Source organism: Amia ocellicauda, chromosome 2, assembly GCF_036373705.1.
Source record: "Amia ocellicauda isolate fAmiCal2 chromosome 2, fAmiCal2.hap1, whole genome shotgun sequence".
Classification (NCBI taxonomy): domain Eukaryota; kingdom Metazoa; phylum Chordata; class Actinopteri; order Amiiformes; family Amiidae; genus Amia; species Amia ocellicauda.
Genome location: NC_089851.1, coordinates 23854947 through 23874684, shown reverse-complemented (window position 1 = coordinate 23874684; position 19738 = coordinate 23854947). Strand labels below are relative to the sequence as shown.

The window sequence follows — 19738 nt, the reverse complement described above, 5'->3', positions numbered from 1 at the left end:
CCATGGAATGAACTGTAACAGTGATCTCATTCAGGAAGACAAGACTTATCTCAACATACTAAAACCTGAACTGTTAGATGGATGGCATACTATTCCTCTGGCCTGCTTTCAAAAGGAAATATTTAAATCCAAGGATGAGACTACATCTTATTCATTATCTTTTGAAATTTGGCTGTTGACCCAGTCCCTTAGTTATATCTGTCTTCATCACTATATATGACTGTGCTTGTCATCTATCTTGGTCTTTCATGTAACTTCTACTCTTTTTTTATATTTGAGATTTAATTTAATCTTTTTGACTTACATGGGATACCATATACATTTCACTCAGGTGGTGCCAAAAGTGTATTCCTCTCTTCCTCTCTTGCAGATGGTTCCTTAGACTTCTATTTTTACACCGTGCTTGCCTTCTCTCACATTGGAAGTGCTTGCAAGGCACACTTCAGCAGGTTCCTGTTCCCTCTCCAGCTATGTTTGCCACCTTTGATCACCCAGATCCTGACCCAAAAGTATGAATCTGGTGCACAATTGTATTTTGTTCCCTTTCCAAGGCCATGGGAATCTGTCCTTGGTAGAATCATTAGCCCTCTCATGTTCATTGTGTTAATGTTTTCTTGTGAAATAGCAGAAACAGTGTCTCTGTGTGTGTGTAGATCAGTGATGGTTATGGTAATTGTTTCTCATATGGAGTAATGCTTGAAATCCATCAATGCTTAAGATACTGTAAAGATCTTCCATGTTATTTCTTTAGCTGGCTTTGCATTGTCTTTGCGAGGCCGCATGAGGAGCTTGGACTAATGCAATAAAATGTGTTACATGAGCCGTAAAGAGTGTTCCCAAGCATATTACAGTATAATACAGTGCTGCCTCAGAGTTTCGCCCGCCCTCGTGGATCACACATTGTGATGTTGTGATGTACACTAAAAAGGTCAATTTTCAGTTGGAAAACAGGCTGCAGGCTATGAAATACAAACAGCATGTTAAAATTGACAATCAGTTTGTTAGATTTACCTAAAAATAGATCTGTGAATTCTCAGGAGTTTGTCAAGGATATTAATATATGACATTGTTCTTTTTTTGTAGAAGTGCAAATTAATTAAACTGGCTACTGTGGTATACTCAAGAAACACTTAACAATACATTAAAGCAGTGTTTTTATACATATTATGTTTAAACTCCGTTCCCTGCTTCACATATCATTGCAATTTTTTCAATAATTAATTTCCACATGAGACATTACAAAGTGTATATCTGCAAAACAACCTGAAAATCATTGAAATCATGTGCATTATTTTTACAAACTAAGGTCAAAATACACAGATATGCAATGACACAGGCGTGCAAGATTTCTTACCATCCTCAACCATTGTGTTATGTTTTGATTTAATGATTATTCTCCATTATAATGGAGCTGGAAGCTTTAACTATCTGCTTTTAATCAGTGATTTGTGTTTGGCTTACAAAATGGAGCACTACAGAAAAGCAGATTTGAGAACAGAGATGTTTCTTTTTATGTGTGCATGCAGTATGTCTTTAAAACTAAAATGGAAGTAATTATTAACCATCCGATAATCCATGCCTTCTTTGATGGAATAGTTTAATATTTCAGTGAGTATAATGCAAATCAAAAAATGTCAATATAAATATCTTCCAAATAGTAAATATATATATATATATACACACACACACACACACACATACCATCGGGTCCTTGTCAACCTGCAGAGACGTTTCTTTTACATGTCTTTCAAAACGTTTATTCCATAACAGCAAATACACTGAGACATATGTACAGAAGCAGTCTTAGGCATGCAGCAGGGTAACACTTCCCACATACTTGGGATGTGTCAGAATCAGCAAGATTAATTTTTCTATTGATTTTTAAGTCAACACAGTTTTGGATTTAGAGAAAGGCTGCCACCTGCTGAAATAAATTAATTGAGAGTTCCTCTTTGGGGTTTTACTACGCTATATTCTGCATCTTCAGAGGATATTAAGCGTGTCCTGTTTCAATGTTTGTGGTGTGTACATTTCTCACGATGTTGCAATACACACAATGGACCCATATTCAAAACTCTTTGGACCCAGGCATAACTATACATGTAAAGCATACACAAATGAAAGCAAGCAGACAAACTGATATCCAAGAACATTTTATGTCAACACACTTACCTTGAAATATAATTTTCAGTACTGCCGAATATGTAAATCCCACCACATACGTGTGAAATGCAAATTTAAGACAAATTAATCTATCAAGGAAATGTTATAACTTTTTATTTTAAATATACACTGGAAGCAGTAGTAATATTAACTGTTTAGTGCTGGACAATCTATGAAAGTGTGGTGAATGATAAATATATAAATAATTAGGTTGTTTGGCTGTCATTAGCAGTAGACTGTTGTCTGATCTTATTTCCGAAAAGGATACACATGTTTAATAAGTTATCTACAACAAAATTATGGGATCTATCCAAGTGAAAGTAAAATTGTTTCTATTTAAGTCTAACACTGTATTTTATTATGCAATAATTGGTAAGTTAAAGTATCTTAAGGTTTGCCATGACGCTTATTTTTTGATATTTTGATTAGTGTTAACGTGTCCACCATGAGTTGTGTGCCACATTACTTTAAAAGTTTCTCTAATCATCAAATCGAGTGCAACTGGCTCACGTAACTCATGAAACGGCAGCAGCATGAAAGCAATGACATCTATCATCATGCAAATATAATGAAATAGGGCAGTGCAGTGAAAATCTGTCTAATTGGATGGAGACAGAAACAAATAATTAATTTTGCAATCAAGTTCACCATCATCAAAAAAACTAAAATAAATAAATAAATAAATAACAAGTTTTAGACTACTGGTATTAGAGAAGAGGAAAAATGGGTCACCGAAAGACATCTTATAAAACTTAAACATCAGTAATAAAAAAGTGTATGTAATAAATTTTAAACTGTAATAAACCCCTTGATCCAGAAAGCCTGTCACTTTCTATTAGCTGTCATTTTGGTCATTTGGTTCCTAAAGCACTGCGGTATTAAAAACTGGTGCGGAGGCCTAGTTTTAGAGCTTCCTTGCATTGTAAATCACCTGCTTAAAAGTGAACAATAAAAGGTGACGTGATTTGGGTTAATGCGGAGATCTGAACTCCAGACCCACCGCTGAGGCATAGCTAATGACCAATTATACATTCACGCAGGACACACTCCGGGAAATGATGGATTACAGCGCTAACTCACACTGAGGGATTCGTATAGAAGTGCGACGGGAAAACTGCTTTATTCAGATTGATTTTTTCAATCTTGATTCAAACAAATGGTCACCTTGTCTTTCATGGCTGTGCCTCGAACAAGACAAAGGATGGAGGAGTGTTCATTTCCTCCACGTATAATGCGTGCGACTCTCAGCTGCACAGCGGGGAATTTAAATAATTAAGACATTCAACGAATGCCCACTCACTGACAGCTTCTAACCCACTGTGCAATCTCCCCACTTCTAACTAGAAATCAAATAAATAAGAACTTTAAAATTCAAAAATGTGATTCGGTTTTAGGAGGTGATCAGGAGGCATGCTGTTCTGAGAAAGAAATCAAAGGGAATATCACCTGTTTGTGAGAAAGTAAACAGAGAAGCTCTCGAGACAGAACGATAGATCTAATGTACTGAGGCTTGGTAAGAAAATAAATAAAATAAATGCAGGCTTCATACATTACAATATATTAAACCTCACAGCAAATGAAGCCACGGTTGTTAAATTACCACATGTTCGAGTCGTAATTTGCATTCATGTGAACATCATGCTCGATAGCTCAGATGGGTCTCCAGTGTAAGTCCATGAGATCTCTTTCTTTGCAGGAGAATAATCTCATGTGCTTAAAAGAAGCAGAAGGAAGAAAGATGTGCCAGTTTCTCTGCTTAACCACTGCTGAAAATGGAAACTGTTGCAGTCCTGGATGTATGTTTGTTTGTAGTCTGTGCTACCGTAAAACAAACCCCCAGGCCTACCCTTTAACACCACATACAGCATTTTTAAGCCAAGACATGTGTGCAAACTCTACTGCTCCACTCTACTGCTAACCTTCAGCATTTAAAACACAGACAATAAAAAGACAATTGGGCACCGCTTTAAAATATAAGTTATGTTTGATTTATCACTTATGTAATAACTATAAGTTATATATAAGTATATAGATTTTGTATGTACATTTAGAATAATAATAATAAAAAAAAACCATCAAATTAAATAAATAATTTTGGCATCCAGAAGTTATATAACTGCTTACCACCATCCAATTTCTGGCAAGGCACTAAGCACAGTAACACAAAGTAAAAATAAAAAACACTAACAGGCATATGAAAACATGCTGCACCCCAGTTATATCTTTATACTGGCGCTCAACAGTGGATTAAGGATCTGTTGTCTTTCCTCAGACCTGGTTTGGGATTTGAACTGCTGTCACAGACACACCCCCAAGCACCAATTAAATCTGCCCCAAACAAGTGACAGACTTGCTGTGCCAGAAGACCAGTCCCCTGATGTGGGGGGTCTTAACAAGTCTAAAGGAGTGGCATCACAGTATCACAGCATCACTCATAGCATTACTCCCCTTATAGTGCTTAAGAACTATTCTATTTCTATCCAACAAGGACAGTTTATTGTCTTCAATCTTCATTGGCTTGATGTTTCTTATTTTGTTTTGATTGCAGTTTTATACAATCTCTTTTTATGTAGGTGCACAGAAAGGTGACAAACATCTGAGCAGTAAATAATCAAAATAATATCACAAAGAAAAAACTAACATGAGACAGTTATATTCCATTAAATATTTTAATGTTCCAAAGAAAAAACCTTAGTGTCATGTTTTAAAGAATCATGTGTCAAAAATATAATATTATATATATATATTAAACGACAATAATGAGAATACAATTTACAGTCAAATCATTTTCCCTTTGTAGGGAAATATTTATATGCATTTATATTTCCCTACACTGTATGTATGTACTTGTATGTGTTAATATGTCAAAACCTTGTCAACATTGTATAAACTGAAAATATTAATTATGAACTGATTTCTGCGTTGATTTTAAGCCAGTGGAAGTCAAAATATTACACAACCCCTGTCTTAACTCAATCCACTGGAATCTTAACAGTCTTCTCTAGGCTGAATCAATGCTTAACAAACTCTAAAAAGATATCAATACATAAGTATAGTTTAATTAACAATATTTATTGAATCACCATATAATATTGTTCCAGTGTTACTTTCCATTATAGCTGTATTGCCTAACCTAGAAGGTATAATTTACTAGGCAGTTCATCACCTTGACAGCATCTTGTAAACATATTATCTTATTTTTATCCACTTCAGACACATTGGAGGCACGTTGTTGAGATAGGTTTATTTAATACACCAATTTAGAAAAGCTTGCAAGAAAAGTGGATACTTGGTCAGGAATGCCTCCTGTTATTTCATTCTTTTATTATGTGGTATCACTGTTTCCTGCACTGCATTTTCTCTACCAGTATCTCAAGAATGAATATGAATTGTAAATTATGCAACACAAAGTGCCTCGCATTTTGCGGCCTATAATTTGATTGGATGCCCTCTCGAGATTTTATGAAGAATACCAAGGAAACTTCAAAAGCTGTGCCTTGGCAAGAACACAAAAGGGTTGAGAGGCAAACAGAGGAGTGTTTTCCATGTGAAAATGCAGATGTGCCTCCTTATTATACATTTGACGCATTTCATGGCAGGAATATATTTACATGAGTTATATTACGTGCTGTAAATGTATTATTTTTTTGTACTCAGTATTAAAAATTCAGTTTAGCTTACCCCTGTTATCACCGACTGTATTACAAAAGTGTGCGTACAATAATTTTCCACCATGATCTTAAAACATGGTAATATGCCTCTGTAGGCTAGGAAACTGGAGTAGTGATTAGGGCTGTGGACTCTGGAGCGGAGAGTCGTGGGCTCAGTACCCTTGAGCAGACACTTTACCTAGATTGCTCCAGTAAAAACCCAGCTGCTTGAATGGGTAATTTTATGTAAAAAGAAGAATGTGATATTGTAACAACTGTATGCTATAAGAAATTTAGTAATAGTAATATATGAATTTTTGTTGAATATCAATTTGACAGGCGTATTGAGCTTTGAATGGACATTTACTTTGAGGTTAAATATCTACATGTTTTTTTCCCCTTCATGTGTTCATGGAATGGTACCCATTGTAAGGTAGATTCTTCACAAACACTTAATACATATATAAAAATAAATAACCAACACCCCGCCCACACCAAAAAACAGAAAAAAGAAAGACATTTTAAGTCCATATCATTTTAATTTGGCATCACAAATCAACATTTGACATTACCTAAAATGCACTTGATTAGTATGTATTTATGTGTTCTACCTCAGAGAGACTGCTTTGTAGAATATTTTGCCTGGTCTGGTGGCCAAAACACTTCTGCACTTGAAAGATATTTAAAGCCGTACTCCAAACCATGAGAAACATTCCCACGTCCTGCTACCATCCTGGTTACTTTTTCCATAAAAGTGTTGATTTTAAATGTCCCTGAACATGCAAATTAGAGCATTTCTGAGACAGTTGAACTACACATTTTAATTTATTTTTTGACCTGAACTCTTTTATTAGATGGGTCAAAATCGAAACTTTGTGGTGAATCGAACGAATAATGAGTAAGAAAACAAATGTGGTAGTGTTGTAAAATACATTGCTTATCGTTTCAAGGAACACTTTACATTTTCCTACTCACCCTGAACTTTCCGTGAGAAATAAGACATTGATACAGGACAGTGCCCTGTCTGAATTCCAAATATATTATATTCGCACCATTGTTGCAGCAAGATTGTGTAACCCATGTATGAATTTAAGCTTTGTATATTGCTCCGAAGAGGTCAGGTGCAGTCGTTCTGTGTAGCTGATTTTAGAAAAACATTTTCATGTAAGGCCATAGAGGGAACAGGAGACAAAGGAGAAGTGTGTGATGAAGTTTGGGGTACCTCATTTACGTCATGTAGTAGCCTGACAACCAAAGGGAGTCATCCTCTATAACAGTATGTTATTTAGAAAAACTTCACGTGTCTTCCTGACTGGCCATCTCTGGAGCACTTCGCTGTAACTGAATAAACTATGTTGGTATTATTTCAGTTAAATCGGGCCCTGAGTATTCCTATCTATTGAGGGAGTATTGAGTTCTCCCTATCAACATCATAGTGGTTTGCTTTCGTGTCTTCTTGGCTGGCAGTTGCTTCTCCATTCTGGTATATGTGTGAAATTGCATACAAACATACGCCCATGTGTGGTTGTAAGCCTACATTGAACAGTTGTCAGCTCTGATCAATATCCCTTACTAACAGGAACCAGCTGTAACAGGTTGCAGATTGCCTTTAATTACAGTGCAGCTGGACACCCGTCACATGGGCCACCTTAACAGCACATGACCACGCACACAAGCCATGCCGGCGATTTATTTTAATTTAGTGTATCTCAACACCTACAAGCAAAGGTAGAAGCGAGCAGGCAGCGGGCCCAGTGAAGGCAAAATAAACACAATTAATTGAAACAAAACACCAGACCTTGACTGCTCACATGCGGCCTGATTTGTTCTATCACCATGTAAATCATGTTATAAACTATTCACAGACCATAATTGGCCGTCTCGAGGCTGCCCGCCTGGCTCCCATTTGGAGTGCTTCCCGAGCTCTCCTAAGGAGTTCAATGGGAGCCTATCTATTTTTAATCAAGGATATTGGTGCTGTGAGGAGGCAAAGCAGCCCTCCATTCTTTCTAAAGCTTTTGTGATGCTTTAGTCTATGGACATGATTGTAATCATGTTTTATTCTTGTCATCTCGTGTTTGTCTTTTTTGAGGACTAAATGAGAACCAAATACTACAAGCTGAAAGAGTGCCAAGGGGAAGGGGTGGGGGCTTCGTTGTTTGTCTGACACGTTGTTTTTGCGATCAAGTTCCAACCCTTAGGACACAAGGCACTGAATAATGCCAAAATACAGAGCCGAGGAGGAACTGAGAACAATTGTTAATTCTAAAGACTGATTCTATACACTACACATTATGCACTGTGGCTAGAACAGGGTTTAAAAATAAATATATATGGGATTCTGTTGCCTTTAATCAGATCCTCAGATGCTCTTCTGTTTTTGTAGATATGTTTCTTTGCGTCCAATACCTGAGCAGGGTCTTGGTTGTAGACAATTGCTTGCAGTTCTTTGTTTCTGGCCAGAAAGTATATGATAATTTCAGTTTATTGCTTTGCCAATGACTACCTATCCACAGCATATCCATTTTTTATAGTTAAATCATGCATTGTATGTATGAATACTTTTCAATGCATTTTATAATTGTTGCAATGTAGTTTTGCAACTTCTTTTTTGTAGTATACTGTACTTATACTTATACTTATTTTAGTCCATGCAGGAAGGAGACATTTTCTTTAGCCTGTATGATATTTTAGACCTTGATAACTGGCCAGTTATGTTATTTAGGAGCAGTGTGTTGAAGTCACCTTGTTTTTTGACAAAATTGTATGTTAGAAGACTACTTTAAAGGTTCTATAAAAAGCAATTTGAAGATACAAAAAGGACAGTGTGTTTTCAACAACACCTTTAACTTTCTGCAGCATCTGAAGGCTTATCCTCCAATAAAAAATAAATGTACCATTCAGTGAATTGTGTCTAAAAGGTCAAGTTATTTTAAAGGGCTTTCTGTGACCATGGCAAATGTTACGTTCAGAAGCCCAGCACAGGTGAGATTAAATAGTGATTCTGAAAGCACAGGGATAATCAAAGCTACAGGTATAATAACATAAGATCAAACATAATAAAACTAGAATGTCAGACCAAATGTAAGTAAAAGTTTGTTTCTCTTCTTCTCCATTTGTTTATTACAGTACATGTTCACATTTTCTATTAAAATATAGAAAATCAGTTTCATAAATGTAGATGATTGACCCTAGCAAGGAACAGTGGGAGGGGACATTTTAAGACCCTCTTAGCTAGGGCCCATGAGTACATAACAATTACTCCCCAGAACCTTGCAGTCAATCAGTACACAACAATTAAAAGAGCCAAACAAATAAACTGATATTTGGTCCTATAAAAGGTCTTTTTCCTATAGTTTTCTATGGTCCTTTTATTTCACTGATTGTCTAGTAATATTTGTTTTATTACTTTCAGTAGCTCAGTAACTTAATTCACAGATTGATTTGTAATCTCTGATATCAGTAAAATCCACTGTCTAATGGTAGTACCCATGGCAATGTTTCTCAGCAAGCCAGAAGATTTATATCGCCTGTTGTGGAAAGCCAGACAGCATTATCATTTTAGTATCAGCTAACTCAACCCTGGTTAGGGTTCAGATATACACTGTGCTGTTGAATACACACTTTAATCAAATAAGTGGAATTAAAGATGCAGAAAACAATAAAACATTTTGTTTTGTTTGAATATAAACATTTAATCTGTCCTTTTACATTCATGCTTTCAAATTATGTTTTGTTTTATAAATTTTTTGGTAAAGATCATAGATAATGCAGTTCTGAAACATAATATAAGTAGCATCCTTTGCTAATAAGAGTTGTGTTTTATGTTTGGCATATATCATTCAGCCTAGGATTTTTTTACTCAACATAATTTAAATTAGTTGACTGCTTCTGTTGCTTCTCTCATTCAAAAATGTAGACCAGATTCTGCTGCAATCAGCTTGAAACTGTTTGGGGGTCTGGGTTTCATTGCTTATACCATAGCTTCCAGTTTTCTAGAATTTTCTACCCTGACATAAATTGGAACAGAAATTTCTATTAACATTTCAAAGCTCAAGAGAGATTTTAAGACTTTTTGATAAATTGGATTACTTTCTGAACACAGTTACTGTCACCTTGAGGTTGCCATTTTTAATTTGAAACGATAGTAATATCTCTGCAGATAGATTGCAATAGTAAAACAATCTGTTATTCAGTCATTTTTTGAATCATGAATTTTCTGAAACCTCTTTAGATATTAACATACCATGTGTCTTTGAATTTCAAACATACATATCTATAAGTGTGTGCATGTGCTTGTCTATCTTCCATTTAAATCAATATATGGTATACACCGATCAGCCATAACATTATGACCACCTGCCTAATATTGTGTAGTTCCCCCTTTTGCCGCCAAAACAGCCCTGACCCGTCGAGGCATGGACTCCACTAGACCTCTGAAGGTGTGCTGTGGTATCTGGCACCAAGACGTTAGCAGCAGATCCTTTAAGTCCTGTAAGTTGCGAGGTGGGGCCTCCATGGATCAGACTTGTTTGTCCAGCACATCCCACAGATGCTCGATTGGATTGAGATCTGGGGAATTTGGAGGCCAAGTCAACACCTTGAACTCGTGATTGATCAGACCAGGCCACCTTCTTCCATTGCTCCATGGTCCAGTTCTGATGCTCACGTGCCCATTGTAGGTGCTTTCGGCAGTGGACAGGGGTCAGCATGGGCACCCTGACTGGTCTGCGGCTACGCAGCCTTATACGCAACAAACTGCGATGCACTGTGTGTTCTGACACCTTTCTATCAGAACCAGCATTCACTTTTTCAGCAATTTGAGCTACAGTAGCTCGTCTGTTGGATCGGACCACATGGGCCAGCCTTCACTCCCCACGTGCATCAATGAGCCTTGGCCACCCATGACCCTGTCGCCGGTTCACCGCTTTTCCTTCCTTGGACCACTTTTGATAGGTACTGACCACTGCAGACCGGGAACACCCCACAAGAGCTGCAGTTTTGGAGATGCTCTGACCCAGTCGTCTAGCCATCACAATTTGGCCCTTGTCAAAGTCGCTCAGATCCTTACACTTGCCCATTTTTCCTGCTTCTAACACATCAACTTTGAGGACAAAATGTTCACTTCCTCCCTAATATACCCACTGACAGGTGCCATGATAACGAGATTATCAGTGTTATTCACTTCACCTGTCAGTGGTCATAATGTTATGGCTGATCGGTGTATATATATATGGAGTTTGGTATCTCTGCTGCTTTGAGTGTGATATTATTAACACTAAGCTCTATAGAGTGCGTCACAACTATATATTTCAAAAAGGGAGTTCCTTATTTAGTAGAGCCTTATATATAATTATTATAAATGAACACAGATGCAAGTTCAAAGAAATACAAAGTAGCTGATTTTATAATGGAAAAGTAATTATTCAGAGATGCTAGTAGCACATATGCCTAATGTGCTTTGGGGATTAGTGACTACAATAATTAGCAAAGACGGAGGTTAATCTTAATCTTAATATTGTTAGTCTGAAACAAATGTCTGATTGCATTCATATTATGAGTTGTCAATAATCATTATATTAGTCTCATTATCTAATACCCAAAAAGATAGTTACAGTTCCTATACAATATCTGTAGATGTCTTTGGTGATCCCACACATTATAAGAATTGGTTGCTGTAGATATAGAAAGCGTCTATACACAAATCAATCTACTGTTAATGCCCATTACATTTACATTCACATTCAAGATAGCTAACAGCAGAATAGTGAATATCTTCAAGTGCACTCTGTAATTAATTCAAATTACACACTATTAATATTTAAAATAATTCTCATTAAATGCAAACATTATATAATTGGGGATTATATTTTAACAGATTATATCATTCATAAGTGTATGCGTGCTTCGTTTATGCTTATTTCTCATTCATAAAATTATGTATATTGAATGTACAATACTTGATAAGTATGATAAGTTCCAGTTCCAAGGCTTGTGGAAGGATTTTCTAGTGGAAAAACTCAGAAGTTCTCATGCTTTTTTCAAGAGTTTGAAGGTTTAAACTGTTAGGTGTCCTTCGATCGGAGATTACTCATTTTGAAGAATGCAATTATAGTGCTTTGTTCAAAAGGACTTTATACGAATGTATACGTATGTTTTCTTTTACTCGAGGCTAGCTAGCTTACTGGCTTTCTGGATTAAGATGATTCTAGCATCTTCTGAAGTGGTATGACTTTGTTGAGCCCTTTCTTGGAGGTACAGAGTGCAGCACATGGGGGAAGAGTGAAGTTGCAAGCTAAGGTTCAATCGAGAGCAAATTCAGCAAACTTCTTCAGATCCTGTTGTATCTTTTAGTTCTTTAATCTGTGTTTTTTTTTTTGTGAACCTTTGTGAAGACTTTTTTCCTTCTGGGAACTGAGCATGCTAGCTCTTTTCACATTTTCCTTGTCCTTGGACATTGGACAGTTAAAACAAATGGGCTGTGATCTGAAGCGATGTGTTGGCACCTCATTGGCATTCCTATTCAGAGGACACCCCCCCCATTGTTGATTGGTTACGTTTCCAGCCAATGGGTTATGGTCGATATGCATGTTATCAGATTTATAACTTCTCATCCCAGGCTCTCTGATGAATTTATAAGAGCTTTCTGGATTCACCACTGCTTAGATGAAGTGTGACAGGCTCTCATCTTGCTGACATAAGCTCGTACTTAATGATAACAAAAGGATTAGTCTGAGGGTTTTATCACCTTGCCTGGCAGTCAGTGTGGCTATATTCAGGGGAGAAACTCAGAGACAGAGAGGAATTTGGCTTTAAATTCATCCCAGAAATTAATTTGTTATTTTGTGTATTTCAGCAATGTATGACACTGCTGGCATGTAGAAAATGTGTTACCTGCTATGAAAAAAGAGGCCAACAGGTGGAAAACAAACAAAAAAATGATTTCACCAGTAAGTGGGTGGCCTCTCCTAACATGATTGGTACAGTAGAATAGCCATGACCACATATCACCATGTGGTTTGGTGTGCCTCCTCTTTGGCTGCATGCAGGTTAACGTTTTCTCTTAAGCATCTTCCATGATAATGATAATTAAATAATGAATATATAAAAAATAATACATGATCTTGCATGTCTACTAAAATCTGCTCTCTCTGTATTTCTCTACTTCTTATCATTAAGGCACTGCGTTTTATGTGACCAACTTTCTTAGGCTGCACTTAATGCTTCCCAGTGCAAAGTGGTCATGTAGTCTGTTTAATTAAACCACTTATTGATTAATAATCTCCAGATGCCTTTAATCATCTCAATTAGTCATTCTATTCATGCACATTGGTGCGTTGATTAAGCATAAGCAGCTATGGACATTTATTTAGTCATTTAGTCACCCCTATATTACTAAAACATCTTATTCAATATTATTTGTTAGAACCTGAAACAATTCATGTAAAATACTGAAATCATAACATCAGTGATGTAGCATATATTGCAAAGATATCATAATAATAATGTAATGCACCAATGCTCATTAATAGAATGACTAATTAAGATGATTAAATTAATCTATAGATTATTAATCAACAAGTGTTTTAATTAAGCAGACAACATGACCACATTGCTCATGGAGAAATTAAGTGCAGCCTAAGAAAGTTGGTCATGTAAAATTCAGGGTCCTACTTATTATTAATTAAATAATAAGTCTTTTTCACACAATTTTAAACTTCTTAATAACAAAACCAATGCACCTGACCTCTGAACTCTTTCATATATTGAATGTTAAAAACATACTTTAAACAAATATGTCCCAATATTAAAGTAAATCTAATCAATTGTGAATGCATAATACTTAGTACAGGGGTAGATGTATTAAATATGATGTCTTGTATGTGATATAATGGGTAAGTTATTGATATAATTAAAACATAAAGATATTTAAAAAATAAATCACAAAGTTGCTTGTGTACATTTCAAATTGACAATGTTTCAAATCCACAGTGCAGTCCACTTTGGGGATCTTTACACTGGGACATTTTGTTAGCTTAATTCCACCCTGAATGGCATATTAAAATAAATACAATGAAATGCTGTCTCCCAGCATCAGAGACTAAGAATGAGAAACATTCTGGTAAAACTGTACTTGTCTTTCTCAGATAAATGATATGCCAAAAAAGGTGAAATAGGTCATACATTAATTGATTGATTGTAATTAATTAATAAAGAGAGCAATATAAAGAGAGCAATATCTCTAGGCAATTTGAACAAATGTTTTGAATATGAATGATTTAAAGTTCAAGAAATGATGGACATTGTTCCCTAAATATGTGTTTTTCTCTCTCAAAGTGTAGCTAATGGTGAAGCCATTTTAATATGAAACTGTTTCGGTGTTTACTGTTGTGACCCAGTAACAGATGTCTGTGTCTAGAATGTATAGCATGGGCATTTACATCCTGGCTGAATTATGTGTCCCTTAAAAACATTTTCATCAGATTTAAAGTGACCTGCTTAGCCAATGCCGTCTAGCTATATATCTGTCCCTCCAGTGTCACAGCAAGTCTCCAGACGATAATTCACTTCAATCTTCCTTAATTGCCTTGAATGCAAGTCATGTAGGATGAAAAAGCCAAAGCAGTGACTCATTTGCCTGTAGTGTTGTATCAAACCTTCTTGTTTTTGGCATAGAAAGAATTATTCTTCATCATCTTTGTTGTCTTCATCGTCTTCATCTTCATATTCTTCACCTCCTTCTTCCTCCATTAAGTGTAATTCACAATGCTGCAGATAAGTATCTTATCCACAGAGCCAAACCCCAACATTATGGTAAGTTTGGACTGGCTGTTTCCACATTGTGATCTTTGCACAAGACCCTGCCTATGCCTTTCTGACTGGTTGCAACTTCATGGAATACTTTATACACACTTCTCTTTGCCTTCCATACCCTTCTCCTCCTACATCATCTTCGTTTTCCTGTCTGATTCACAAGTGTGAAACAGCGGACAAGTGAAAACAGTGATGAGTGGAGTCATGTAGATCTGAGGAACTGGAGCAAACAGACACTTCTCATCTCAGCCTCCCTACTGTGGAAGTTCAGTTTTCACTTGTCAGCTGTAGCTGCCTTGATTTATTTCTTTCTTTATGTATTTATTGAGTGTGGTGAAAATGGTTCTGAGTACGTACGGCTGATAGTATGAGATGACAGTGATCCAGTTTAATATCCATCAAAAGCCTGACTTAAAAGCAAAGAAGAAAAGAAAAGAAAAGAAAGAAAGTCAACAAAACACCACCACAAGAAAAAAAGTACAGACTCTGTTAGCATTTGGCAATAACCTTTGAGAGCTCATGAAAACACTCACCAGATATTGCTTTCACATACTGCATAGCACAGCAAGACACCATGGGCACAGTCTGTTTCTGCTGTTCATGCCTCCCAATGATTGTTCTGTGTTTCAGTAGCAAACTAAAATTCAGCGTAGTTTTCAGATACAAATAACAGAATATGTACCATATAAATAATGGTGTCACCTTGTGCTTTTTTAAGACGCAGTCATCACAGTCACTGTAAGCCAGTGTTTTGTAAACTATTCAAATTAATTAGATGTTAATTTAATGTAAATAGCATCATGTGAATTGTGTTCCACACCTCTATCTGAACACAGGAAAATACTGTGTCTGACGGAGAGTAGCATTAGAATCTGCCAATCATGCTGCTGATGACAACTGTTGCAAACAGAGGACAGAAGCAAAACTTAGATTTGCCGCCTATTTCAATTATTTCTTGGTGATATAAAAAAGTTAATACAGTATGATTTCAATTTACTGCACTTTCATTATACAAGTATGTCTTAACTGTCAGTTGTGGAGTATTATAAAATCAATTCTATGACTGAATCATATTTCATTCATGAGACACCTGTGTGGAACAATGCATGCAACTTTCACAAAATGACACGGTCAAAAGAAAATAAAAAAATATATATTTGATTTCCTTCGCAGAGGAACACTTGGGCAATTCTCAGCACCATATCTGTCATATTTGCTGTAAATCTACAGCAGTAATAAAATGTGTGTGTTTACTCTTGGTGGTTATAAAATTGCCTTTGAAGTGATTTTGTTTGTTGGTCATTGAGTTCACCAGCATGATCTGTATCAACTTCTGACTAAAATCCACAGCACCCTAAAGCTTAGCTTAATTGTTTGGACTGCACTGAATACAGTGCCTTCTGAAAGTATTCACCCCCCTTGGCATTTTTCCTATTTTGTTGCCTTACAACCTGGAATAAAATTTGATTTTTTGGGGGGGTTTGTATCATTTGATTTACACAACATGCCTACCACTTTTAAGATGCAAAATATTTGTTATTTGTGAAACAAACAAGAAATAAGACAAAAAAAAAAAAAGAAAATTTGAGTGTACACTCACATAAAGGATTATTAGGAACACCTGTTCAATTTCTCATTAATGCAATTATCTAAACAACCAATCACATGGCAGTTGCTTCAATGCATTTAGGGGTGTGGTCCTGGTCAAGACAATCTCCTGAACTCCAAACTGAATGTCTGAATGGGAAAGAAAGGTGATTTAAGCAATTTTGAGCGTGGCATGGTTGTTGGTGCCAGACGGGCCGGTCTGAGTATTTCACAATCTGCTCAGTTACTGGGATTTTCACGCACAACCATTTCTAGGGTTTACAAAGAATGGTGTGAAAAGGGAAAAACATCCAGTAAGCGGCAGTCCTGTGGGCGAAAATGCCTTGTTGATGCTAGAGGTCAGAGGAGAATGAGCCGACTGATTCAAGCTGATAGAAGAGCAACTTTGACTGAAATAACCACTCGTTACAACCGAGGTATGCAGCAAAGCATTTGTGAAGCCACAACACGTACAACTTTGAGGCGGATGGGCTACAACAGCAGAAGACCCCACCGGGTACCACTCATCTCCACTACAAATAGGAAAAAGAGGCTACAATTTGCACAAGCTCACCAAAATTGGACAGTTGAAGACTGGAAAAATGTTGCCTGGTCTGATGAGTCTCGATTTCTGTTGAGACATTCAGATGGTAGAGTCAGAATTTGGCGTAAACAGAATGAGAACATGGATCCATCATGCCTTGTTACCACTGTGCAGGCTGGTGGTGGTGGTGTAATGGTGTGGGGGATGTTTTCTTGGCACACTTTAGGCCCCTTAGTGCCAATTGGGCATCGTTTAAATGCCACGGCCTACCTGAGCATTGTTTCTGACCATGTCCATCCCTTTATGACCACCATGTACCCATCCTCTGATGGCTACTTCCAGCAGGATAATGCACCATGTCACAAAGGTCGAATCATTTCAAATTGGTTTCTTGAACATGACAATGAGTTCACTGTACTAAACTGGCCCCCACAGTCACCAGATCTCAACCCAATAGAGCATCTTTGGGATGTGGTGGAACGGGAGCTTCGTGCCCTGGATGTGCATCCCACAAATCTCCATCAACTGCAAGATGCTATCCTATCAATATGGGCCAACATTTCTAAAGAATGCTTTCAGCACCTTGTTGAATCAATGCCACGTAGAATTAAGGCAGTTCTGAAGGCGAAAGGGGGTCAAACACAGTATTAGTATGGTGTTCCTAATAATCCTTTAGGTGAGTGTATATAACTATTCACCTCCCCAAAGTCAATACTTTGTAGAGCCACCTTTTGCAGGAATTATAGCTGCAAGTCTCTTGGGGTACGTCTCTATAAGCTTGACACATCTAGCCACTGGGATTTCTGCCCATTCTTCAAGGCAAAACTGCTCCAGCTCCTTCAAGTTGGATGGGTTCTGCTGTTGTACAGCAATCTTTAAGTCATACCACAGACTCTCAATTGGATTGAGGTCTGGGCTTTGACTAGGCCTTTCCAAGACATTTCAATGTTTCCACTTAAACCACTTGAGTGTTGCTTTAGCAGTATGCTTAGGGTCATTGTCCTGCTGGAAGGTGAACCTCCATCCCAGTCTCAAATCTCGGGAAGACTGAAACAGGTTTCCCTCAAGAAGTTCCATGTTTTTTGTGCCATCTATCATTCCTTCAATTCTGACCAGTTTCCCAGTCCCTGCCGATGAAAAACATCCTCACAGCATGATGCTGCCACCACCATGCTTCACTGTGGGGATGGTGTTCTCGGGGTGATGAGAGGTGTTGAGTTTGCACCAGACATAGCGTTTTCCTTGATGGCCAAAAAGCCCAATTTTAGTCTCATCTGACCAGAGTACCTTCTTCCATATGTTTGGGAAGTCTTCCAAATAGCAAACATGTTTTCTTATATTTTCTTTAAGCAATGGCTTTTTTCCACACAGGTGGACTTTATTTAACTAATTATGTGACTTCTGAAGGTAATTGGTTGCACCAGATCTTATTTAGGGGCTTCATAGCAAAGGGGGTGAATACATATGTACGCACCACTTTTCTGTTTTTTATTTTTTAGAATTTTTTAAAACAAGTTATTGTTTTCATTTCATTTCATTTCACTGATTTGGACTATATTGTGTATGTCTATTACATGAAAGCCAAATAAAAATTCATTTAAATTACAGGTTATAATCCAACAAAATAGGAAAAAACTTTCCATATTGAGAATGTTTCTGTCTGCAATCATGTTTTAATTATTTGGTTTGTGTTTTTTCTGTAACTTTGAAATTAACTTTAAATATATGGCATTACACTTTTCTTTGTCTTTTGTGTGTTGGTATAATAAAAATGAATTGTTTATACTGCTATTCTTTTATATATCAACATATGTATGTATATATATATATATATATATATATATATATATATATATATGAATGTATGTATGTATCACCCAAATACTTAGTGTTAATGCATAACACTGTATTTTACAGTGGTTGGTTGGTCCATGCTTACACAAACATACTGCTAAAACCCAGACACTTTTTCATGCCATATAATATATTATTTTCATTTTTTTTCTAAGTTATATATATATATATATATATATATATATATATATATATATATATATATATATATATACACAGTTCAGTATAGCTTCAATGTAATAGCCAGCTTGAGTGGTTTTCCTGTCATTATTTGTCATATTTGATAATTAAATAATTGATGGGTTGGCTTCCTCTATAGTTATGGTGGGTAATTGAAGTCCTACTGTATCATATGCAATGATGTCCTCTGAAGTAATGATCATAAACATGATGTATGCTCTGAACTGACTCTGCTTTTGCACGTCTCGACCCCCTGTGTTTTTTCTTATTTTATTTTATTTGATGCTTTATGTGTGTGTGTGTGTGTGTGTGTGTGTTTTGTTCTCTCTTCTTGTGTTTGTTCCTTTGCCTAGACCTAGTTAACCAGTTCTGTGAACAGGTCCTGAATTTTTTGCTTTGTCCCTACTTTCCTGTCATAGCCCCATCTTCCCCTGGTGTTGACTCCGTACCCTTGCAGCGCACAGGCAGCCAGAATGCCACAGGCACTTACCAGAGAGCCAGCTATGCCGCCGGTCCAGCCGCCAATTATGCAGACCCTTATCGCCAGCTTCAGTACTGTCCTTCTGTGGAATCACCATACAGCAAGTCTGGGCCAGCCATCCCGCCAGAGGGCACGCTGGCAAGGTCACCCTCCATCGATAGCATTCAGAAGGATCCCAGGTGAGTGGAACCCTATTTATATACCAACTGGCTTGAGGTGGTCTTCAATCAATGATCTGAGTATGACACACATTACCTTTTAGCCCTTGTTTTATTCAAAGTCTGTCTTTAACCTTGCAACGGATTGTCATTCAGTGAATAACAAAAGCTCAGTATTGGTCCGCTAAGCTTATTTTCTTTTCTTTTTTTAACCTTTAATGTAAAATGTTTAAGATCCAGATCATAAAGCATTTTACTTCAATGTGTTATTAGCATATATCCATCCATCAGTAATATATATTAGGTG

General features: G+C 36.8%; 1 protein-coding gene across 4 annotated transcripts in view; it reads left to right on the top strand.

Moving 5' to 3' along the window:
• ctnnd2a (catenin (cadherin-associated protein), delta 2a) overlaps nt 1–19738 on the top strand; it is a 315486-nt gene that overhangs the window by 143817 nt on the left and 151931 nt on the right. For 2 of the 4 annotated variants that reach the window (XM_066721567.1, XM_066721557.1), the window contains exon 9: nt 19146–19452. In XM_066721567.1, coding sequence (XP_066577664.1) covers nt 19146–19452 — 307 coding nt within the window. The remainder of the gene's footprint in view (nt 1–19145; nt 19453–19738) is intronic. The other 2 variants (XM_066721537.1, XM_066721547.1) reach the window with 1 other exon arrangement.